The sequence below is a fragment of the Littorina saxatilis genome, linkage group LG11 (genome assembly GCF_037325665.1).
Source record: "Littorina saxatilis isolate snail1 linkage group LG11, US_GU_Lsax_2.0, whole genome shotgun sequence".
NCBI classification, from domain to species: Eukaryota; Metazoa; Mollusca; class Gastropoda; order Littorinimorpha; family Littorinidae; genus Littorina; species Littorina saxatilis.
Window position 1 is genome coordinate 39,070,018 of NC_090255.1, and position 25,441 is coordinate 39,095,458.

Here is a 25,441-nt window from a genome sequence, read left to right on the forward strand (position 1 = left end):
TCGTTTTTGTCATCATTGTGGTAGTGAGAAAATAAGTGCACAATCAACGATGTTTGGTGGCTTGTTGTCAGACCAGCATATTTTGGGTGGTCCTCGGGGAGCATATCGCCTTTTGTCTCATATTTATCAACCGCGGCCTTCGGCCTTGGTCGATAAAGATGAAACAAAAGACGATTATGGTCCCCTTGGACCAACAAAAAAGCTGGTCTGTCAACAAGCCACCAAACATCTTATAATATTGAATATTGAATATATTTACTTCGAGATCACTGCATGAAACCCACTGGCCTCAAACTCTGTTTTTAACTACCACCCCCCCCCCCCCCACCCCCTCCCCAGTTTACTTGGCTCTTTTCTTTCCAAGACCTCCCCCTGCCTTTCCTCTCCTCTGAACTTTAGAGGCTTTCTTCCTTGTAACACTGGGACTCCAGTCTTCGTCGCTGTCTGACGTCACATCTCTATTTGACGTCACATCCACGTCACGCAGGGGTGTTCTAGCACTGACGCCACTCGGCAGCTGTGACGTCAAGGTTTTCCCGACTCGGCTTCTTCCTCGCGGGTTTGGGGCTTCCAGGTTTTCCTTTTGACCCCGAGAATCGAAAGTAGGTCTACGAGTCTTAGAAAAGTTCTCTGGAGGAGAAGTTACGGAGGGAATGTCAGTAAGTCTACGATACTTTTGAGTAAAGTTTACGCTTTTGGGGCGAGAGAGCTCGTACGGAGAAGCACTTTCATCACTACGTTTTCCTTGAAATTTAAAGTTCATATTCTCACAGCAAAGGGGTTGAACTTGACGGTCACGTCGCTCCTCAAACCTCCTCCCCTCCCCCTTTCTTCCACAGCCTCTCGTCACCTCCCCCTTGCCAGCGCCCACCAACACGGGGGTGCGGGGTTCGATCCTCAATAGGAGCGGGATGTGCAAACGATAGCTGCAGGTCATGAGCAGGATGATTAAGGTCAAGGCCACAGCGAGCAGCATGCAGACGGGTTGCCAGTGCAGCGGGATCTGGGTGAAGAAGTTCCTGAGGGCCCGCCCCATCCCGCCTGCCAGCATCTCTGTCGGGTGGACGATACAGCGGGTAGCCACTGACATCAGTACCTGTGGAACAGACGACACGGTGCACAACTGTCACAGGGCAATCAGGCATGAAAACTAAAAAAAAAAAAATACTGAAAAAAAAATTTGAAGGCGCGTAGCGCCAAGTTTTGCAGGCGCGTAGCGCCAAGTTTCGCAGGCGCGAAGCGCCAAGACTTCTAGGGGGGGTCCGGGGGCATGCTCCCCCTTTTTTTTTTTTTTCAAGGGTGCAATTTGGTGCAATCTGGGGCTATCTGAGCCTTAAAATTGGATTCAAACATGGCCCCAAAACTATTTTACTATAACTGTGACTGGGAAAAAAAAAAAAAAAAAGGAAAAATACGGAAATTAAAAAAAAATACGGTTTATTTTTTTCAAAAATACGGAAAATACGGAGAATTTTCATGCCTGGCAATACAACTGTTCACTTACTTTTTGACGGTGCAGCATGCTGCCAAAAGCACCCGCTTCTAACACGACTACACACACACACACACACACACACACACACACACACACGAACACACACACACACGCACATACACACACCGAGACTAAAAGCGCTTACCCACTGGTTGACGTGAAAAACGTTGCTGCCCTGATCGCTTGACATGACAAGCCAGTATAGCACAGTAGCGTAAAGCGCTTCACAGGAAAGTGCGCTTTTCTTTATTCTTGTTTACCTTGTGAGTTTGTTTTGAATTCTAACATAAGATATCTCTTTCTCACTTTATATATGTTTATGTTTTTTTGAATTAGGAAATGATAAAGAATAAGATGGATCGAATTCTAAAATAGTTACATTTTAGTTTTAATCATATTTTTTCAGATTTTTAATGACCAAACTCATTCATTATTTTTTAAGCTTCCAAGCTGAAATGCAATCCCATAGTCCGGGTTTTGTGGAAGATTGCTTGACCAAAATTTCAATCTAATTCAGTAATTGATTGAAAAATACGGGTGTAACAGTGCCGCCTCAACTTTCACAATAAGCTGGGTATGACGTTACCAAAGACATCAATAATTTAAAAAAAAATGTAAACAACGTCTGGGGATATCATTTGCAAAAACTCTCATGTAACGTTTCATGAAGATCGGTCCAGTAGTTTTTCAGGAATTTGTCTACACACTCACACACACACACACACACACACACACTCACACACACACACACACACACACACACACACACACACACACACACACACACACACTCACACACACGCACACACGCACGTTCACACATACACCACGTCCCGCGTCTCGATTATCAGTCTATTTTAAAACATTTAGTTAAAACTTGACTAAATCGATTCTCAGTCTGTTTTGAAACATTTAGTCAAAACTTGACTAAATCGATTCTCAGTCTGTTTTGAAACATTTAGTTAAAACTTGACTAAATCGATTCTCAGTCTATTTTGAAACATTTAGTCAAAACTTGACAAAATCGATTCTCAGTCTATATTGAAACATTTAGTCAAAACTTGACTAAATGTGAAAAGAAGGTGTAACGATTCTCATTACATCAAAGAAAGTATAACGCTTTCCAGAACTTACAAAAACCCTCTCCTCCATAAAATTAGCATGCATTAGCCTTTGTGTCAGGTCACATGTTTATGCGTGGACTCCAGTGACCATGCCATCTGCCACGCTTATTTCAACCACAGGCACATGAAACTCGATGGTGACGTCATTGGTGAGGGGCGGTAATCAAATCTGTAGTAGTTTACTATCGAGGAGAGCACAGCCCGGCCACAGGACCTGCCTACCTCCTGTCAAGTGCCTGTGTTTCAACTTTCGGCAGAAAGTTGTTAAAAGGCTAGGCCCATCAAGAACACATTCAGCTAACCAGAAATAACCTGAAACCTTGGGTCAACTGTTTGACCAAACTTTCAATTTTTGTTGTTGAAAAATTAGGTCGCCACAGTGCAGCATCAACTTTGTTTAAAGTCGGATATGACGTCATGAAAGGAATAAACCGTAAAAAACAAAACAAGAAAAAATCCTCATGATGTTATCTGGAAGAATGCGAAGTTTCATAAACATTCTGTTGTTGTTTGATCGGATCTGGCAAACGCTGTACATGCCCACTCGCGCACACACACACACACACACACACACACACACACACACACACACACACACACACACACCGACCCTCAAACTTTTTTGGACCGTCAACAAAATAGAAATTAAAAAAGATCCAAACTCCCTTTACCACATCACACGTTTTTGTGTGTTTCTGTGTGTGTGCCAACTATACAGTATTTTTATTGTTCGTGTTTCTGGTGAGTACGGTTTCAATGTTATCTTTTTCAAACAGATAGTGACAACAGAAGGTGTCTACAAATGGAGTTCTTATATACCTCTTATTGTAGGGACCTCTTATTGTAGGGACCTCTTATTGTAGGGACCCCACAACGCAGTTACCACCGTATAACCCTCAACTGCTCGAGTAACAACCAAGACTAATTTCAAAATGTAGAACATTTGTAATGTATTCCCTCTCACGCCTCAAATGCCTACTACCATGACTTTCCACTCTCTAAGTCTAACGCTAGTTGCACCTTACTTGTTTTTATTCGTGTAAGCAGTAACCTGTTCTTGTGCGCTATGACACGTCTATGCTGGAGCTATAAAAACAGACTTACGTTTCTGCCACTCATGCTTGTAATTCTTGGTTATGGTATAACAGCTGTTACTGTTTAAGCATCAACTGTGATAAAGGATTACCTTCATTTTGTGATTGCATACTTGACACGGTGAACTGCGCTAGCAAAAAACTAATCCACTGTTAAAGTTGATGGACACATCTAGACTTTCTGCAAATCATAGATTTCAAGGTGAGTGATTGTTTAGGTATAATGTGATACTCATGCAAGCTGTGAGTAGGGAATGTTTTGGATTACAAGAAAACAAAAAATATTTTGTATACCACCCCATGAGAATATTACTTACCAGTTAAAGACACTTTCACTCCTTCTTGTCTAAGCAATCTGACTCACTATTTCAGATCTGGCCAAAATGTACGGTACATGAGATAAGGCTATTCCAGCACTTAGACACAAACCAAAAACCTTTCTTTTTGGTAATCTTGAACTTTAGCGTGTTAAATTCATAGCTCAGAATCCCGTGACATTCTTTACTTATTTTTGATACAAGTCCATGTAAGCAAGCCAAAGAACATTTTTCGTGAAATTAATTGACGGATTGAGCTTCAAACTTAAGCATAATTAATTAATTTGGTTGTTCAATCGACGAAAATGCACCGAAAAGGGCGTACGTTGTCAACCATGGGACATCATTTACACGAAAGAGTTGTCTCCCTTGTTTGCTCACACGGATAATTCCTTCTTTGACCCATGTAAACGAAATGCATTCGCACAGTTCATCGGAGTTCATTCCGTAACTTCAAAAGGATCTAAAACGACTTGTTATGATTACAAGTAATGCCTCTGAATTCTGAGCTATGAATTTAACACGCTAAAGTTCAAGATTACCCGATTTTTTGTATGAAGTATTTTTTTAAAATCCGCTAGTGTTAATTTGCGGAATAAATTAATAAACAAATCCAGTTCAGCGTCCATGCTGCTGATTTTTAGTTTTTGTAGACAAGGTGAGAGATTGTCTTATCCCATGTAAATGTTAACCTGGACAGATCTGTGATGGTTAGTTGAATTGCCTCCATGAGAAGGATTGTGCTTTTGTTTTAATGTATCCACCTCATAAGTGTATTTGTACTATTCCCAAACTTAGAAGACAACCAGACAACAGCTCAGCTGGACCTAGATTAGATCGGGAGCATCTCGTTACTCCCCCGTATCGTTACTCCCCCGGCTTGTTACTAACCCTAACCCTAACTGTTGTGGAGATCGCTAGATACCACTGGAATCGAATGGAAGGATATAGAACATTATAGAACTTACTTTGATTAAGTGCGCAGTCACTCATGACGTAAGCGTAGACGCTCATCGAACAGATGGAACTGTGTAGATCTAACCAGATTAGTGTCGATGTTTCCCGAATATTCTCGTATGTCCATTAACTATATAAGTAGGGCTGCGCACACGTATTGTTGTTCTTTACCAGTCTTGCACTTGTTCTTTCTTACACTGTGCTGAGAGATATTGTCACCGTTGTTCCAGCTGTTAATAAATCTACAGAACCTACACAAATCGTTGTGTCTCCTTTGCGACTGAGAGTGACGAAAGGAAAAACACGACAACTGGCGTCGCCGACAGTTACTTCCCTTGTCTATTCGGAGTGACTTATTACTGCAAAATGACGGAAACAGAGCAGCTGATAACGCTTCTAAGGGAGCAGTTGGAGAAACAGCAACGCCAGCACAAGGAAGATATGGAGCAACAAATGCACCAGATGGAGATGATGATGAAAGTGTTCAGTGGTGCCGCAGCTTCTGCCAGGGAGGAAAGCTACGATGATCCGAGTGCTTCGAATCTACGTTTTCCCATTACTACACAGGCAGCTGCAATCCCATCTTTTGTTGCGTTTGATGCAACATCGGAACTGTGGCCTGACTACTGGTCAAGATTTTGCACGTTTGTGGTCGCCAACTCCGTGCCGGAGCAGCGCAAGGCTCAAGTTTTCTTGACGAATCAGACTGCTACGGTCTACAAACAACTGGCAAATCTGGCTACTCAGCAAAATCCGCCCAAGGACATCAACAGTTTGACAATGGACGAAATTGTCAAATTCATGAAAGAACAGTTCGACCCGAAACTCTTCATAGTGCGTGAACGTTTCAAGTTCTGGAGTGACATGAAACGGAAGCCAGGCGAAACTCTCCAGGAGTTAGCAGCGCGCATACGCCAAGACGCCGCTACCTGTGACTTTCCTTCGATCAAAAACCCACAAGACGAAGCTCTGAGACAGAGATTCATATGTTCTGTCAACAATGAGGCTGTCTTAAAGGCTCTATTCAAGATCAAGGACACAGAGCTGGATTTCGCACGTGCTGTCCAAGTCGCGATTGAGACTGAAGACGCAGCGAAGGTTGCCAAGGAAACTGTCTACGGTTCCAAGACCATGCCAGTCAACAAGGTCCACCAGAACAAGACTACGGGTCCACGAAAGAACCACAAGCAGTCTAATTCCACAGACAGGAAGTGCTACCGATGTGGAAAGGCCCACAAAGCAACAGACTGCCCCTACAAAGACGCCAAATGCCGATACTGTGACGTCACAGGACATTTGGAAGCTGTCTGTAGAAAAAAGCAACATCAGAATCGGGAACGACATTCCCAAGCTTCCGTGAAGAGAGTCACGAAAGCAGAGCTTGTCAACGCGATCCTCGGTGAAGTTCCCCAAGATACTCCTAGGTTGGATGTACCCATAACAATCCAGGACCGACAGTTCACCATGGAACTGGACACCGCAACTACGGGAAATTTTGTTTCTCTTCCGGTCTGGAGACAACTAGGAAAACCGAAGCTGGATGACGTCACACATCGTTACGAGTCTGCCAGCAAGCACGACCTGCCCGTGCTGGGAACTTTCATGGGCCAAACCAAGGATCCAGTGACTGGTAAGCAAAGCTCAATTCCGTACATCGTCACCAAGATCCCTCATCTGAATCTGCTAGGACGCAACGCAATCCAGACTCTGGGAATTTCTGTGGACAATGCTCTAGGACTGAGGAGCATAGAGAGTCACGCTAAGAGTGAGGGTGCAAAACCTACGCATCCAGCGACCTCCAACGCGCCTTATGCTGCCCTGCAACGAGATTGTCACAGACTGTCTGATAAATTCCCAAATCTCTTCAAACAAGAATTGGGATGTCTCAAGGACTTCGAACTGGACGTGAAGTTCAAGTCTGATGCGAAGCCGGTTTTTCACAAGGCACGTCCGGTACCTTTCGCTCTTCGTGATGACCTCGCCAAAGGCTACGAAGAAGGCATCGCCAAAGGAGTCTGGAAGCCAGTCCAGTTCAATGAATACGGAACGCCAGTGGTACCAATTCGTAAGGCACAAACCTCGGGCACCCTGAAGCCCAAGCTACGGATCTGTGGTGACTACTCAGTGGGCATCAATGATCAGCTTGAAGATCACCGTCATCCAATGCCACTCCCAGAGGAACTGATGCAGAAGCTAGGAGGTGGATTCGGATACACCAAGATCGATCTTGCTGATGCCTACAACCAGATCAAGCTGGCACCAGAGAGTCAACGCAGGCTAGCCCTCAGCACTCACCGTGGGGTACTCCTGCAGCAACGACTTCCTTTCGGGATAAAGTCAGCACCTGGTTACTTTCAAGAGATCATGGAAAACCTGACCTGTGATCTACCTGGTGTTGCCGTCTTCCAAGATGATATACTCGTCAGCGGGAAGGACGCCAACGACCACCTGAGCAATCTGGAACGTTTGCTCACTCGTCTGAACGACAAAGGACTCAGATGTCGTCGTGAAAAGTGCGAGTTCGCACAAGCCAGTGTGGAATACCTTGGACATACCTTATCGGCCGAAGGGATCTCCAAAGGATCGAAGGTCGAGGCAGTTTTGAAAATGCCAGCCCCTACGGACGTCTCAAGCTTGAAGTCTTTCTTGGGCTCAGTTCAGTTTTACGGGAAGTTCATCCCTAACCTGGCCAGCATGGCAGAGCCGCTCTACCGCCTGACGAAGAAGGCGAACCCCTGGAAGTGGGGAGATGAGGAACAGGCAGCATTTGAACAGTTGAAAAATGTGCTTTCCTCGGATCAAGTTCTGGTACACTTCGATCCAAACAAGACTTTGGGACTAGCTTGTGACGCGTCCAACGTTGGAATTGGAGCAGTCCTATTTCATCGCTATCCAGATGGAAGTGAGCGCCCAATCGCCAACGTGTCCAAGACTCTCACGGCTGCAGAAAGGAACTACAGCCAAATCCACAAGGAAGCCCTGGCCATCATCTTTGGCTTGCGGAAGTTCTACCAGTATCTCTACGGACGTCAGTTCATACTGGTGACAGATCATAAGCCGCTGACATCACTGTTCGGACCAAAGAAAGGGACTCCACTGCTCGCAGCTAACAGACTAGCTCGGTGGGCCCTGTGGCTGAACCAGTTTAACTACTCCATCGAGTACCGGAAAACAGCGGATCATGGCAATGCAGATGCCCTTAGTCGCTTGCCATATGGAGATGACATCGACTTCGACAGGGAGGAAAGTGGTGAAGACATGGACATGGTGTGTGCCATCAAGGTTCTCAGTCTTCAAGTCCAGCCTGTGGATGCCAATATCCTCCGTCAAGAGTCAGGAAAAGATCCAGTGATATCTACTGTGATGCGCTACGTCCGTGAAGGCTGGCCACCAAAGAACGCTGAGATCAATGAAGATGTCAACAAGTTCCGGAAGTTGTCGGACTCTCTCAGTATCTGCCACGGATGCCTCGTCCATGGATCGAGAGTGGTGATTCCACAGAGCCTGCAGTCCAAGATCCTTGATCTGCTGCATCTCGGACACTTCGGCATGGAACGCATGAAACAGTTGGCAAGAACTGCTGTTTACTGGCCCGGTATCGATGCTGCTATTGAGATGGCTACTCGACGATGTGACTCGTGTGGTGAACATCAGAACAAGCCATCCAAGCCTCCAGTTCACCCATGGATGCTACCAGAAAAGCCGTGGAGCCGCTTACACCTGGACCATGCAATCAACTTCATGGGTAGAGACTGGCTGGTGATCACGGATGCTTACTCCAAGTATCCATGCATTCATCCTACGTCATCCACGTCCTCTAGAGCCACTCTAGACCTGCTGGAAGAAGATTTTGCTCATTTTGGATTGCCTCACACACTTGTCACTGACAACGCGCCGACCTTCACTTCTGAAGAATTTCAGAGCTGGTGCAAGGAACGGGGGATCACGCACCTGACAGGGGCACCATATCATCCTGCTACCAATGGAGCCGCTGAACGTTTGGTGCAGACATTCAAACAAGCACTGAGAAAATCTTCTTTGCCACCGAAGCGTGCTCTTCAAGAGTTCTTGATGCAGTACCGGAGAACACCGACATCCTGTGGTTTCTCTCCGAGTGAACTCTTGAATTCCAGGCAGTTACGGACAAGGATCGACACTCTGCTGTCCTCGCCAGCCCACATCGCTCAGGGCAAGCAATCCAAGGAGGCATCCAAGTCTCAGATGACTCCAGACTCGAAAGCTGTCGTCAAGGTAACCAGACAGTACAAGGCCGGAGATCCTGTGTATGCTCTATACCATGGACCTCGCCGAGACAAACAACCCCGATGGGTACCAGCAGTCATTAAGAAGTCTCTGGGTACTCGCTGCTTCAACGTCATGGTCATTCCTCATGGTCCAGTATGGAGACGACACTGGGAACAGCTACAGCCACGCTACACCACTGAGGAAGACAATGAACCTGGTGAGGAAGTGGACACTGTTTCTGAACTTGTAACAGATCACCCCATGGAGATCTTGGAAACTGTGCCACAAACTCGGAGACAGACCAAACCCAAAGGTACTCCATCCGTTTCAGAGTATGGACCAGACAATCCAAGACGGTCAAAGAGAACACGCAAACCAACAGAGAGACTTTGCTGTTGATGCTTGAGGAGTAGCATCAGTTTAGGTGGGGAGGTGTTGTGGAGATCGCTAGATACCACTGGAATCGAATGGAAGGATATAGAACATTATAGAACTTACTTTGATTAAGTGCGCAGTCACTCATGACGTAAGCGTAGACGCTCATCGAACAGATGGAACTGTGTAGATCTAACCAGATTAGTGTCGATGTTTCCCGAATATTCTCGTATGTCCATTAACTATATAAGTAGGGCTGCGCACACGTATTGTTGTTCTTTACCAGTCTTGCACTTGTTCTTTCTTACACTGTGCTGAGAGATATTGTCACCGTTGTTCCAGCTGTTAATAAATCTACAGAACCTACACAAATCGTTGTGTCTCCTTTGCGACTGAGAGTGACGAAAGGAAAAACACGACACTAACCCTAAGGGGGAGTAAGGAGCCGGGGGAGTAAGGAGCCGGGGGAGTAACGAGCTGATCCCCATTGAAAATATGTCCAAATGACTCTGCTACAAAAACATTTGGGTGCCCGGGTAGCTCAGTGGGTAGAGCACTGGACTTGTGATCTTAGGGTTGTGTGTTCCAATCCGGGCCGGGACGGACACGGGTCAACTTAATGTGCAGACTCAGAGATGGTATCCATGTTCCACCCCCGTGTCACCACTGTGGCACGTAAAAGACCTCGTTCATTCTGCCATATGTGCAGGAGGCTGATTACACCTAAACACACATACTCCAGGGTAGCGCGACTCTGTTGCTGCTAGCTTTCCACTGAGAGGAAGAGACCCCGAATTTCCCAGCGATGGGACAAAAAAGTAATGAAAACGAAAACATTCAGAACCCCTCCTTCATGTCACAAACATTTGATGGTCGACCGGCCTATGGTCAGAACAACATCTACACATATATAATTATGTCAGATAAATGTATTGTTCTGTTATATTGCTAGGATTTGTGAATTCAATGTTGATGTAGTGCTTTAGGCCAAAAAAAAAATAGGTGTGGTTACGGTAACATAGCCAAAAAAAATAGGGTAGGAAGGTAGGCACTCACTTTTTTTTTTAAAACTTTTTTTTCTAATGTGTACAAATTAAACCTACTTGACAGGGAAATAAGTGTGCGACTCGGGCGCTTTCGCTTTCATTGCGTTTTCTGCACTCGTTTACTTGTTTTTGTGTGTGTTTTTTTGACAAATATAATAAAAAGTTATAGGGTCGGCCCCAAAAAATAGGGTAGGTCGGGTTACCGTAACCACACCTATTTTTTTTTAGGCCTTATCATTCACAAGAACCACAAATAATATGAATCATATTAATGTTGAAGGAAGTGTTCTGCTGTCGCAATTTTCCTGCTGTCGTAATTTTTACTTTTGTTTTATCATTATGTTACAATTTAGATGTACATGTATTAAGTGTTGAAATAGCGTTATTCCTGGGTAATAATATGCACAGCGTTGAGAGCACAAAACTATTCTGTGGTTCCCGCATGAACCTTTCATTATTATCATTCTGCATAAAGTTCTCATTGGTATTATTACCCCACATCAAGCTCTCATTACTATTATTGTTATGCAAAAAAAAAAAAAAGGTCTGTTTACGGTAACATAGGGTGAAAAAATAGGGTCTGTAGGTCGCCTTTTTTTTTTCTTTTTTTTTTCTCCCCTCTCTATGATGTTTCACAGTTCATTTCTTCTCATCAATCCCTGTTTTTGCCCAACATAACTATAAACAGTACTTTGAGCTTACCTCCCTTCTGTCGTCTGCTGTTTGAGCGCAAACAGCTCTATTTTGGATGCGGTTTTTTTGTTTTTTTCAGACGATCCAAAAAAAAGATTAGGGTCGGGCCTAAAAACTAGGGTCGGTCGGGTTACCGTAAACAGACCTATTTTTTTTTGGCCTTATTAATATTAATGGCATTGATGCATTGACACATGATTTATGATAGGCGCAATGGCCTAGTGGATAAAACGCCGGCCCTTAAGCGGAAGGTCGTGAGTTCGAGTTCTGGCTGCGCCTGGTGGGTTAAGGGTGGAGATGTTTCTGATCTTCCAAGTTCCAGGTCAATTTATGTGCAGACCTGCTAGTGCCTTATCCCCCTTCGTGGGTACATGCAAGCACAAGACCGAGTGCGCATGGAAGAGATCCTGTAACTGTAAGCCATGTCAATGTTCGGTATAAACAGGACCATACCAAGCATGCATGCCCTGAAAGCAGCTTTACTTACTTACTGCCCGTTATGCCGGTTGGCGTGTAGGTCAGCATGAATGAAACTGAAAGCAGCTTATGGCTGCCTAAATGGTGGGGTAAAACGGTCAAACATGTAAAAACCGTGGGAGTTACAGCCCGTGAACGAAGCAGAAAAATGGCAATGCAGTAACGTACCATGAAAGGTGTGACATCCCAGAGTGGGTCGACAAACATGGCGTTGAAGTAACGCTCACATGGGTTGTCATGACTCCAGGCTAGTTGGCGTGACAACCAGACTTTGAGTGTCTGGAGCAGCGACAGAGACTCCACGCTGCACTCTGCTGGCACTCCCTGGGAAAGAGACAAGTGACAAGAAATTGGAATTTATACATGACAGTGGAACCCCCATTTTAAGACTTCCAAAAAACTGAGAAAATCGGGTCTTAGGCCTAAAAAAAAAAGGTGTGGTTACAGTAACCCAACCTACCCTATTTTTAGGGGCCGACCCAATAACTTTTTATTACATTTGTCAACAAAAAAAAAAAATAATAATAACCAGTGCAGAAAACGCAATAAAAGCGAAATCGCCCGAGTCGCACACTTATTTCCCTGTCAAGTAGGTTTAATTTGTACACATTAGAAAAAAAAGTAAAAAAAAAAAAAGTGATTGCCTACCTTCCTACCCTATTTTTTTTGGCTATGTTACCGTAACCACACCTATTTTTTTTTTGGCCTTATCAATCAATCAATATGAGGCTTATATCGCGCGTATTCCGTAAGTACAGTTCTAAGCGCAGGGATTTATTTTTTTATTTTATTTTATGCAATTTATATCGCGCACATATTCAAGGCGCAGGGATTTATTTATGCCGTGTGAGATGGAATTTTTTTTACACAATACATCACGCATTCACATCGGCCAGCAGATCGCAGCCATTTCGGCGCATATCCTACTTTCCACGGCCTATTATTCCAAGTCACATGGGTATTTTGGTGGACATTTTTATCTATGCCTATACAATTTTGCCAGAAAAGACCCTTTTGTCAATCGTGGGATCTTTAACGTGCACACCCCAATGTAGTGTACACGAACGGACCTTGGTTTTTCGTCTCATCCGAAAGACTAGCACTTGAACCCACCACCTAGGTTAGGAAAGGGGGGAGAAAATTGCTAACGCCCTGACCCAGGGTCGAACTCGCAACCTCTCGCTTCCGAGCGCAAATGTGTTACCACTCGGCCACCCAGTCCTATCACAGCATGATTCTATACAGTCTATGGTCAAATTTCAGCTTTTGTCAAAACAAAAAGACAGCGAGTACAGTGCTTGTGAAAAAGGTGAAAAAGATGAAAAAGGGGTTTTATGTAAATGAGCTCAATTTCACACAGCCACACGCACACAAACCTTCATTCCTCTAAGGCCCCCCCCCAAAAAAAGGTCTGTTTACGGTAACATAGGCCAAAAAAATAGGGTCGGTAGGTCGGGATTTTTTTTTTTTTTTTTTTCTTCCAAAAAACCATATTTTTACGTTATTTTGCAAAAAAACCAAGATTTTTTTTCTTCTTTTTTTTCTCCCCCAAATGCCAAAAAAAAGTCTAGGGTCGCGCGAAAAAAATAGGGACGGTCGGGTTACCGTAAACAGACCTATTTTTTTTTTGGCCTAAACAAACACGTATCGTTCAACATCACATCAACAGTGAAAACAAACTCACCTCTGATGCAACAGCGGCCCGGTTACCAATGGCCGCCTGATACAGACGGCAAAACTCCCAAGGGATGCTGACACACAGCAACGCTAGCGACAAGTACAACATCAGCTTCCCAGGATTAAGCGTTCTTCTCTTGCTGCTGAGGCACTGCATGTTGTCACCACTCTCATTTCTTCCCCAGTACCCTCTTTCCGTCACAGTGTCAGGCCTTGGGCTATACCTTGAATATGGTGGTGAATTTGATCCAAAGCTTGTGGAAAGAGCTGAACTTTCATTCTGGCTCCGTTTGTTCTGCAGCGTGTAGCTGCTGAAGTTATGAACAGTGTCGTCATATTCTGAATCATAGTACACTGAGTCTGCATTCATTTGTTGACTTTTAAAATGTTGCCTGCACAGTATTTGTTTCCAACAGAACAGAAACGCCACAGAGAGGCAAAATACGAAAGAAACTGTGACAAATGCAGCTGTAAAGTTTGAGTTCTCTCCCAACAAGTTTAAGTCCTGACACAGATTCCACAAAAGTGTCCAAAGTTGGCTGCAACCAGCTCGCATCAGATCCAGACAACTCCAAAAAGCATCAGCACACAAGGAAAAACATTGCCCCATTGTTGCGTTCATTGCACAAAACCATCCACATGAAGCATCGAGTAAAATACTGCAGAAATTGGAGCAGACATCAACCAAAACAGCACACAGCTTTTTCAAATCCTGCGAAACATTCACGAATAAGATATAAGCGAAGATCTGAATGACAGAGGCCTGGCAGACCGGCGATGTACCGAACCCTTCTCCTTCCGTGGACAAGTCAGTGTGGTCAACTGAAGAGCGGCTACTTGGCCACCCAGCTTCTGCTGACCATGCAGAAAGCCAGCCTGTTATTGCAGTCAACACTGACGTCAACCATGTAGAAATCTTCACCTCCTCCTCTGCAGACTTGCAGTGCTCGTAAAAGAAATCTGAAACAAAATAAATAAACAAATTGATATCAATGTATGTCATATGTCGAATTGACAGTATTCGCGGAATCAGCAACAGTTTTGCCCATTTCGCGTAATCAGCAAAACGCTGCCCATTGTGCAAAATCTGCAGCGTTTTGCCGACAATGTGTAAAACTAAAAGGCTTCTCAAACTTGACCATTTTACAAAATCGGCAGCCACGTTTTGGTTTAAAAGTTCTTAATGCCTTGAATATGATCAAATTTAGACAGCTAGATGCTACAATGGATAGATAACGTAATAATCAATAAATTATGGCAAGTTATGGCAAAAAGTGTAGTTTTCATGCATTTTTGTTACGCTCGAAACGGACGAACAAAGACCTTAAAACCCATAATAGGGCAATGTAAATTATACAATGCTCTGGTGACTCAAAAAGTAACACACTGGCTGCAGCTTTTGCGAAATGTGAGTGTTTTACTTTTAGAAGTCTTTACGGATTTTCGGCAATACACTGCCGATTTCGCGTAATGGCCAGTGTTTTGCCGATTACGCAAAATGGGCAAAAATGTATGCGATTCCGCGAATTCGGCAATTCCCTGTATTTGGCATGACACATATATATACTAGAGGAATACCCGCTTCGCCGGGTAGCCGGCTTCGCCGGGATGAAATACTTAGAGCCGTACGCCGGCTTTGCCGGGTCCGAACAATGGACCCGCCAAGCTTAGGTCCCTCCCAGATTCGTGGAATGCAGCACGAAAATGATTCAGTGGCCATAATGCCATTCCTGACCATATCGAGTCCCATCCTTGTCGACGAATGTAACCGTGTTAATCACCTTTGGAGGCGAACTCCACTCAAACAGGATTGAGCAATTTAGAGCTTATCTCTAAGCCCTTTTGATCTGTTATGGCTTCTCAAAGGAGGGCCAGTACATACAAATACACAAAAGCCGCCAGACCACATCACAAACAGAACTGAACAATCCACAGGTGTTGCCCACATAGTGAGAGAGACACACACACACACACACACACAAACACAAACACAGAGAAGCCGTATATATATATAGAGAGATAGATGACACAGAACACCGGGAATATCCGAAGATGCCCCACTCATACTATAGTGCACCGTACGAAGGAAGGGAGGTAAACGCTGAAAACCTGGAGAAGATAAGGAAGAGTTACTTATAATGGTGAAATGAACACAAAAACCAAAATCGGTTCAGCGCTGCGCGCTGAGAGCACGTGTTGAAATATCTCATCGATGATATTGTGTCCGGGGTGTAGCTGAATACGGTGTCCAAATTTGAAAAAGATCCACCGAGAACTTTGGCGTTGTGATGTGGTGTAGCGGAGCCCTTTGGTGTGTCGGTATGGGGGCCCGGGTAGCTGAGGTGGAACCAAAATCGGTTCAGCGCTGCGCGCTGAGAGCACGTTTTGAAATATCGACCAGGTTGTGTCCTGTCCCGGGTCTACCTGAATATGCCCACCAAATTTGAAGCAGATCCATCGAGAACTTTGGCCGTGCATCGCGAACTCACACACAGACACACAGACAGACACTAGTCGTATATATATATAGATATTTGTAATATATTTTTTCACACTGACACCGTCTCCTAATACTGTAAGTAGTAAGTAACACACTCAGGCACAAGTTTAAAGTTTAAATTTAGTGAAGTCTTTGCAAGCACAGAAGTCTTCTGAATCTGATACTGATAGATCATGCATTTCTAAACCGGCATGGTTGGCCTAGTGGTAAGGCGTCCGCCCCGTCATCGGGAGGTCGTGGGTTCGAACCCCGGCCGGGTCATACCTAAGACTTTAAAATTGGCAATCTAGTGGCTGCTCCGCCTGGCGTCTGGTATTATGGCGTTAGTGCTAGGACTGGTTGGTCCGGTGTCAGAATAATGTGACTGGGTGAGACATGAAGCCTGTGCTGCGACTTCTGTCTTGTGTGTGGCGCACGTTAAAATGTCAAAGCAGCACCGCCCTGATATGGCCCTTCGTGGTCGGCTGGGTGTTAAGCAAACAAACAAACAAACAAAATGCATTTCTAAAGTCCACAAGTTCACTCTCTTGGGGTATCTGAGGTTGCCCAGTATTGGCAGTATGAAGTGGAACATGCCATTTCGAACCGTACAATGTTATTCAGAAAACTATGAGAATGACATCGGACCAGTTAATAATAATAGCTATTGAGTACACGTTTACTCTCTAACTGACACATGCCTAGAGATTGTTGAAAGTGCTACTGCTAAGTAGGTTACTCTTACAAAAATTGACGATGTTCTGAAGAGAAAGAGAAAAAAAAAAAAAAAAAGAGAGAGAGAGAGAGAGAGAGAGAGAGAGAGAGAGAGAGAGAGAGAGAGAGAGAATACTTGATCAGTCACAGACTGACACTGACAGTGACACTACATAGTACATGACAGTGACACAAGTGACAGAGAGAGTTTGTCAATTATATGATCCTGTGTTTGAAAGTCGTTGCAGAGACAAGTTATTACTTTGTGTACGTTTAAAGTATAAATGCTCACCTATTTTCTGCTTGAAATACGTCGCTGTCGCGACTGCAGAAGCAAGGATCAGGGCAAGAATGGTAATAGTGAAAGTTGACATTTTCAAAGTTGCCGCCATTTTGAATTTGTCTGCTAATGCACTCTACTTACATTTATTTTTCCGCTCAACAAAATAAAGAATAAAATAAAAAAAATACTCATTAAACATAAGGTATGGCGAAAAGCAAGATCGATAATTACCACATAAGGATGATTTAGACAGTCTTTACAATTGTTGCTGTTTTATTCGAAAGAAATAATTTTCGGGCATTCCATTATTATCGAAGGGACGTTACTCTCGACATAGTCATGTGACACAATTGAAGGAAGTGAAAGTTGAAATCAGCAACACACTTTGGTCTTTGCGGTGTTTTGGTCCCTGCTTGTGTAACACGGAGCAAATTATTGCAGCATCTGTGTCATGTCTACACAAGCATAGAAATCATGGAAGCTGATGTCAAATCAGAGGTTTGCGAAAAAGACCGTGTCATTTTTGATAGTCTTGATATTGATGTAATGTTCGTTCCCTTCAAGCATGTGAAAAGTAGGCCATCACCACGAATTCCAAAAGATAACATATTACTTTGATACACATTAGGATATGCAGCCATGCCAAGGATTCTATAAAAGAGAGATGGCTCACTCTCTCTTGGGCCTTGCTGCGTAATTGAAGTTAGAAGTTGTAGTTTCAGTCTACCCACAGGATGCCAAAATGGTATAAAATGAAGGCAAAAGGATATACACTCCGAGTGTATACAGAATCGACGTGTCTGTATACACTCCGACAATGAAAAGCTCCGTTACAACTCTAAGTCAGTTAAATGCCCAGCTAGCTAACAAGTCGTTAGGAAGTAGCCAATGAAAAATCAGTCTGACGTATGGACTTCCGCTATCTCTTTTTTGGAGTGTCGAGGGTTGGCAAATAATGTACATTCACATAGTATACAACCGTTTCTAGATTGATACACACGCCAAGTGTGTTCCAAACTCTGACAATAAACTGCCATGAAGCATCAGTTTCGTGTGTGTGTTTGTTTTTATTCCCAACATACTTTGATACCATGAATCGAAAGTGAAGCGTACCTTCGCAAAATGGCGTCAAATGACGCTCCGAGTGTTGATGCGGTTCAGTGTCGAAAGTGTGAAAATGTAATCTATGTCACAGCAAAGGCCGTGCAGCATTAGATTGTTCCTATCGCAAAGTGGTGTTGAATGGCAAATTCGCTTCACGACCGGAAGTTAATGCCGGAGTGTATACAGTGGTCAGGTGTTGTATACACTCCGAGTGCGTATAGCCAGTACGTAAAATGAATTGGTACACAACATGTGCAGTCTGGACCAGATTGGGCCTGGTGTCAGACTAGCACACCCTTTCAGAATGTCCAATTACTTGGGCTTGCAATACATGTGACCGAGGCAGCTGATGCATGTTTTTCATGTACAATGCTGCGTCTGGAGACGCAAAAAAGAAGTTTGCATGGCCAGACTTGGTTTCCCATGATAAGGCCAAATATTTTTGGGTTGGTAGCTCAATAACTTTAAGAAAAATGTTTTTGATGAATAAACCTTCCTGTTAATCTAGACTAATATAAATTATCAGAAGAACTAATCACATGATAAATGTTTTTGCTTCACAGGTAAACATGGATGGGGGGCAGGAGAGAATATTAAGTAGAGGTTCGCGCCGGGGGAGCAGCAGTTATGGGTCGAGTGCTATCAGGATCGCCGACAGGTTTGCTGAGTTGATGCTGGTCGTTGGCATTGATGACAACACTGGGTTAGTGCCCCTAGGAGGAAAGGGATTGGAGGTAATTGTCTTTTCTTCTTTCTAAGATTGCTGAAAAGTTGTGCAAACTGATTTCTGAAATTAAGCGGGTTGGGATTACCACAGTGGAATTGCCCTTAAACAACTGGACTTGCTTTATCAGATTTTCTGTTCATGAGGCACACACAAAAAAACCAACAAAACACCAAAGCGAACTTAATACAGTTAGTCAATCTGTTCATTTCGCAGAATGTAACTGAATGCACATTTTGTTTTTTGTACCAAGACAATGGCTTTTACCTATCTCGCTGATCGCTTGAAGTGACTGCCAATTATAGGGCAGTAGCGCTACCGTTTAGCAGGAAAGCATGCTTTTCTTTATTCTTTTCAACTTTCTGAGCTTTTTTTGATCCAGACATATATATTATGTATACATTTTTAGATTCAGGTAGTGTTGACGAAAAAGATAAAATCATTTTTGGATCAATTTCTAACATTTTGATTTTCATTAGAATGTTGAGATTTTTAATGACCAAACTCATTAAAGGCACAGTACGCCTCCCGTAAACCATCACAGATACTGTCAGGCTTTTACACACAGTACAAACACCCTTTCCATTTAAACACTCACCGCTTGAGAACATCCTACTCAGGTGCCCTCCGTAAAGAGCGAGCAATTTTTAAGAATTTATTTTTGCGTGGTTTATCTCACCCCTGAGCCATTGTGAACCCGTGTGATCCAGTTTCCTTTTTTCACAATGTAGTCGTCAGTTTGTGATTTGAATGCGACTCGCTGTAAGCTTATCTGCAATAGCTCGTTATTATGTACCTCTGAATCCAAACGAAACAAACCGCTGTGATTCACAAGAACTCTAGCTATGGCTTTTGACTGTTCAGAGGAACTGGCGATAGGCATAAACCGTCGTCTGCTACGAGAACCATGACCTTGTGTGACCCTGCTTCCGGGCTTTTCATTTTTCAAACTTTCAAAACTTCGAATTGTACTGATCTTGTCTTGATGAAAAAAGAATTCTTTTATGATTTAAGAATGTTTGTGTAACAAGCTGTCAAGAGGGGGGGGGGGGGGGGGGGGGGAGGAGGGACTTTTATCAGTGGGAAATTAAAAGTGGGGTTCCAGTGCAACACTAACAAGACATCACTTTTCAACTTCTGTGTCTCACTTTTCAGCACAGCGATGAGGACCTACTTGACAACTTGTTCGACAAGAATTACGAGGCTCACGTTCTCGCGGCAGTGTCTTCCACCAAGGCGCTGTACTTTGAGCCGTTCTTGATGGAAGACCCCAACTACCCGCCCAATCAAAAAGCAGCCCAGCCGTGCACCCCTGTCAACAGCTTCAGGGCGCGTACTGATAGTTCCCTCAACAGAGGGATGAAAAACCCGTAAGCTGTCGTCTGTGTGTGTGTGTCTGAGAGTGTGTGTGTGCGTGCGTGCCTGAGAGTGTGTGTGCGTGCGTGCCTGAGAGTGCGTGTGTGTGTGTGTGCACTGTGTATGAAACGCAATGGAAAGCAGATTTATATTAAAAACCACCAGAGATCCATTTGGGTGCCCGGGTAGCTCAGGTGGTAGAGCACTGGACTTGTGGTCCTAGGGTTGCGTGTTCCAATCCTGGCCGGGACAGAAACGGGTCAACTTTATGTGCAAACCCTGAGACGGTAGCCATGTCCCACCCCTGTGTCACCAAGTTGGCACGTAAAAGACCTTGGCCATTCTGCCATAATCCCGTGACAGTTTTTCTGGTTTGTAATATTTTGGTTAAAACATGATTTTAATCAGATAACATAAGGTGGCATAATACAAACAAGAAATTCCTCCGAGGTAGGAAAAACACCCCCGTCCTTACCATTCTCACTGCCACCAACTGAGAAGGTTATTTCCCTTTGACCATTAATATGTCCCTCTATAAGTCCTTGTAGAATCTTAATCCACCAATAACTCCCTAACCGTGTGTTTGACTGGAATGTATAGAAGCTGTTCACCAAGTTTGGTGACGATCGGTCCGTTCATTCTTGAGATCTATATGCGAACACAAACACACAAACAAACAAACACATCGACCGAATCCTATACACACCCCTATACCGGGGGTGTAAAAATAAACTTAGCACCACACAGCAAGTTATACTTACATTACGTGTTGTTATGTATTTACATCTGTTCAGAAAGCGTCTTGTAAACGTCTTAATTTTTTAGACCACACTATTTTTTCTACCTCCCCTCTCCTTAGTTTTGCGGCGGGGTCGCGAGGAGTATCTGTGAACCCGGCCATGATCACGCATCACCTGAAAAAGATGGACCCCGGCATGATGAGCGCTACAACCAAGGGGGCCGACCTGCCAATCTCTGAAGACGTCATTCGTTCCATCACCACCTTCTGCTTTCCAGGTGTGTTGTTGTTGTTGTTGGTGGTGGTGGTCGTGTTGTTGGTGGTGGTGGTGGTGGTGGTGACTGTTGTCATTGGTGGTCATGTTGTGATTGTTGTCAGTGGTGTTGGTGGGGGTGTTGATGGTGGTGTTATTGTCATTGTTGTAATTGGTGGTGCAGTTGTTATTGGTGTTGTTGTTGTGGTAATTGGTGGTATTGTTGTCATTAGTGTTGTTATTGTGTTTTGTTGTTGTCATTGGAGTTGTTGTTCTCGTCATTGGTGGTGTTGTTGTTGTCATTGGTGTTGTTGTTGTTTTCATTGGTGGTGTTATTGGTGCTGTTGTTGTCATTGGTGTTGTTGTTGTTTTTGTCAATGGTGTTCTTGTCATCGTGTTGTTGTTATGGGTGTTGTTGTTAATGTCGTCATTGTTTTTGGTGTCGGTGGTGTGTGCCTGTCTATAATCCTTTTTATAGACATAGAAAAGTCTCATCTGAGATTCTTTATGGTGGTAGTCTTGGACAGGTGATTGCCAGGGCGGGTTTGACTGTACATGCATGGCAAAAGTACACACAACAATTTCAAATTAAAGAAAAATCATCATTATTATTGATGGTGCTTTTTCAGATCGTATGAAGTTGTACAATGAATGTCCAGACGCTGCAATTCATTTCCCCTTGGTCTCCCCGGAGCGTGACAGTGATTCATTGCTCCCATGGTGTCACCTTCACGCGGTGGGAGTGTTATCACCAAGCTACCCCACCCCTTTATTTCTCTTCTTTTGTCTTATTTCTGCCTTACCAGTCCTTTCACCTATATTTCCTTCCAAGAAAACTCTCCCTACTATTCCCTGCAGTTTTCCAATTCTTTTCTTGTTGTCTTATTTCTACCTGACTGGATCTATCACCTTTATTTCACTTACCAAAAGTCTTCTTTTCCACATCCTTATTTCTCTGCACCCCGGGGGCATGTCGTATGAGGCGACTAACGGATTCTGATTTCTCCTTTAACCGTTGTTAAGTGGTTCTTGTATAGAATATAGTCGATGTTTGTAAAGATTTTAGTCAAGCAGTATGTAAGAAATGTTTAGTCCTTTGTACTGGAAACTTGCATTCTCCCAGTAAGGTCATATATTGTACTATGTTGCAAGCCCCTGGAGCAATTTTTTGATTAGTGCTTTTGTGAACAAGATACACTTAACAAGTGGCTCTATCCCATCTCCCCCCTTTCCCCTATCCCATCTCCCCCCTTTCCCTCGTCGCGATATAACCTTCGTGGTTGAAAACGACGTTAAACACCAAATAAAGAAAAGTGATTCATTCCCCTTGGTCTCCCCGGAGCGTGACAGTGATTCATTCCCCGTGGTCTCCCCGGAGCGTGACAGTGATTCATTCCCCTTGGTCTGCCCGGAGCGTGACAGTGATTCATTCCCCTTGGTCTCCCCGGAGCGAGACAGTGATTCATTCCCCTTGGTCTCCCCGGAGCGTGACAGTGATTCATTCCCCTTGGTCTCCCCGGAGCGTGACAGTGATTCATTCCCCGTGGTCTCCCCGGAGCGTGACAGTGATTCATTCCCCTTGGTCTCCCCGGAGCGTGACAGTGATTCATTCCCCGTGGTCTCCCCGGAGCGTGACAGTGATTCATTCCCCTTGGTCTCCCCGGAGCGTGACAGTGATTCATTCCCCTTGGTCTCCCCGGAGCGTGACAGTGATTCATTCCCCTTGGTCTCCCCGGAGCGTGACAGTGATTCATTCCCCGTGGTCTCCCCGAAGCGTGACAGTGATTCATTCCCCTTGGTCTCCCCGGAGCGTGACAGTGATTCATTCCCCTTGGTCTCCCCGGAGCGTGACAGTGATTCATTCCCCGTGGTCTCCCCGGAGCGTGACAGTGATTCATTCCCCTTGGTCTCCCCGGAGCGTGACAGTGATTCATTCCCCTTGGTCTCCCCGGAGCGTGACAGTGATTCATTCCCCTTGGTCTCCCCGGAGCGTGACAGTGATTCAGTCCCCTTGGTCTCCCCGGAGCGTGACAGTGATACATTCCCCTTGGTCCCCCCGGAGTGTGACAGTGATTCATTCCCCTTGGTCCCCCCGGAGTGTGACAGTGATTCATTCCCCTTGGTCCCCCCGGAGTGTGACAGTGATTCATTCCCCTTGGTCTGCCTGGAGCGTGACAGTGATTCATTCCCCTTGGTCTCCCCGGAGCGTGACAGTGATTCATTCCCCTTGGTCTCCCCGGAGCGTGACAGAATACAGTCTGACCCCCTTTAAGACTCTCCAATTTAAGACTTACCCCTTTGTAAAACCTTGCTTTTTCAGATTTTCTGTTCTTCTTCTTCTTCTGCGTTCGTGGGCTGAAACTCCCACGTACACTCGTGTGTTTTTGTTGCACGAGTGGAATTTTACGTGTATGACCGTTTTTTACCCCGCCATTTAGGCAGCCATACGCCGCTTTCGGAGGAAGCATGCTGGGTATTTTCGTGTTTCTATAACCCACCGAACTCTGACATGGATTACAGGATCTTTTCCGTGCACACTTGGTCTTGTGCTTGCGTGTACACACGAAGGGGGATAAGCCACTAGCAGGTCTGCACATAAGTTGACCTGGGAGATCGGAAAAATCTCCACACTCCGACGCCCTGATTCATTTCCTGGTGCTCACTGACGTGTCTGTTTTGTTGTTGTGGTTTTCAGATCACGTGAAGGTGTAAAGTGAATGCGCTGAATTATTTCCTGGTGCTCACAGATGTGTCTGTTTTTTTGTTTTTCAGATCACGTGAGGGTGTACCATGAATGCCCCGACGCCCTGATTCATTTCCTGGTGCTCACCGATGTGTCGGGTAACAAGACGTACGCCACCTGCATCACCTTCCACAAACCCTACATCATTGAGAAGGTACGTCTCCTTTCCTTTCTCACTCAGAGCTGCCAACTGTGGTGTAGCATGCTACGTTTTAAGAGTTATGAGTAAGCAAAGATTCCCAAGATCATACACGGAGACTTCAGCAGCCAGACCCTATTACAAACAGAACTCTACAATTCACAGGTATGAGCGATGTAGAAGAAACTTCGAGGTATAAATAGCTGTCGCTCTTCCACGGCCAACAACTGCAGAGTCTGCTTGTCACACAAATGAAAAGAAAAAAGTTTCACTGATTGGGTGTTGGTTCTTTCAGACCTGTTTACGAGTACGATTTGGGCGTATTTTGTACGCCAAATTATTATCGGTACGACAATACGCGACACACGCACAAAATAGGACTAAGAAAAAGTCTAAAATACGTTTTCCGGTGTTGGTGTGCTGATTACGGGATGGTACAACTGATACCGGTTTCGGTCTAAGGGAGATAACCCTGACAGAGAGTCTTCAGCTGTGGAAACCTCGTTCAGTTGTTGGCACGTGCAATCGTCTGGACAATCGTGGCAAAATGAAGCGGAAAAATGTGCCAGTTTCGAATGACTGTACCAAGTCTAAACAGCAGAACTTCAGAAGCGAGAGAGAGAGAGAGAGAGAGACGAAGCAAAAAAGAAGAACAAAGAAGAATCCGAAGAACAAAATTCAGAAAAAAACAGACAAGTCGAAGAGAAAGAAAGTGGATGCAGAGAAAGACAGACTAGGGAGTGAGTGAGAGAGAGAGAGTGAGAGAGAGAGAGAGATGTTGTGTGGACAAGTGTGAGAAAGAGAGAGAGAGAGAGAGAGGGGAGAGAGAGAGAGGGTAAATAAAAAAAAAATTTAACAAAAATTGTCCATGATCTGTTTACTGTCCATTGAGTGTGAAGCTGAGAGAAAGAGTGAGACTGAAGGAAAACAATAATAACTTAATAAGAATTAAAAGGATAATAAAAAATAAAAATAAAATAAAAAACTTCCGATAAAAAAGATTAAAAAAAACAACGCACGCACATGTGTGATTAACAATGTCTGATCTCCTAAAAAGAAAAAGAAAAAAAAGAAAAAAAAGCAGAACTTCAGAAGCAGCAGATTTTCTTGGAGAAATATAAGAAAGAGCCAGGAATTGTGGGGTCTACTGTTGAAAAAAGTCATGCACACTGCAAGTATTGTAAATCAGATTTCTCCGTTGCCCATGCTGGGAAATATGACATCGAACAACACTGCAGTTCCAAAAATCCGCTGAAAGCTGCCAAGGAATTATGAAGTTCATTCCCGCAAAGCAAATCCTGCCAGAAGAAAAGGCTGTAGTCCGTGCTGAATCAACTTTTTTCTGAGATGATTGTAAAAATGAACTTGCCACTGTCAACCGCAGTGCGTTTCCAGACTCGAAGATTG

General features: G+C 44.3%; 2 protein-coding genes across 2 annotated transcripts in view; one reads left to right on the forward strand and one right to left on the reverse strand.

The window, feature by feature from the left end:
• Positions 1 to 340: 340 nt before the first annotated feature.
• On the reverse strand, positions 341 to 14,454 carry LOC138979564 (uncharacterized). Its single transcript, XM_070352278.1, has 5 exons — positions 13,508 to 14,454; positions 11,838 to 12,147; positions 8,360 to 8,529; positions 7,910 to 8,026; positions 341 to 1,123 (listed from the first exon to the last, which is right to left on the reverse strand). The coding sequence occupies exons 1-5, from the start codon at positions 14,120 to 14,122 to the stop codon at positions 341 to 343; spliced, it is 1,995 nt and encodes a 664-aa protein (XP_070208379.1). The 5' UTR covers positions 14,123 to 14,454.
• A 2,888-nt stretch (positions 14,455 to 17,342) lies between these two features.
• Positions 17,343 to 25,441, forward strand: part of LOC138980435 (DENN domain-containing protein 3-like) — a 56,012-nt gene continuing 47,913 nt past the window's right edge. The window contains exons 1-5 of the mRNA XM_070353314.1: positions 17,343 to 17,474; positions 18,644 to 18,814; positions 19,960 to 20,174; positions 21,020 to 21,177; positions 23,925 to 24,049. Coding sequence (XP_070209415.1) covers positions 17,451 to 17,474; positions 18,644 to 18,814; positions 19,960 to 20,174; positions 21,020 to 21,177; positions 23,925 to 24,049 — 693 coding nt within the window. The 5' untranslated portion in view covers positions 17,343 to 17,450. The remainder of the gene's footprint in view (positions 17,475 to 18,643; positions 18,815 to 19,959; positions 20,175 to 21,019; positions 21,178 to 23,924; positions 24,050 to 25,441) is intronic.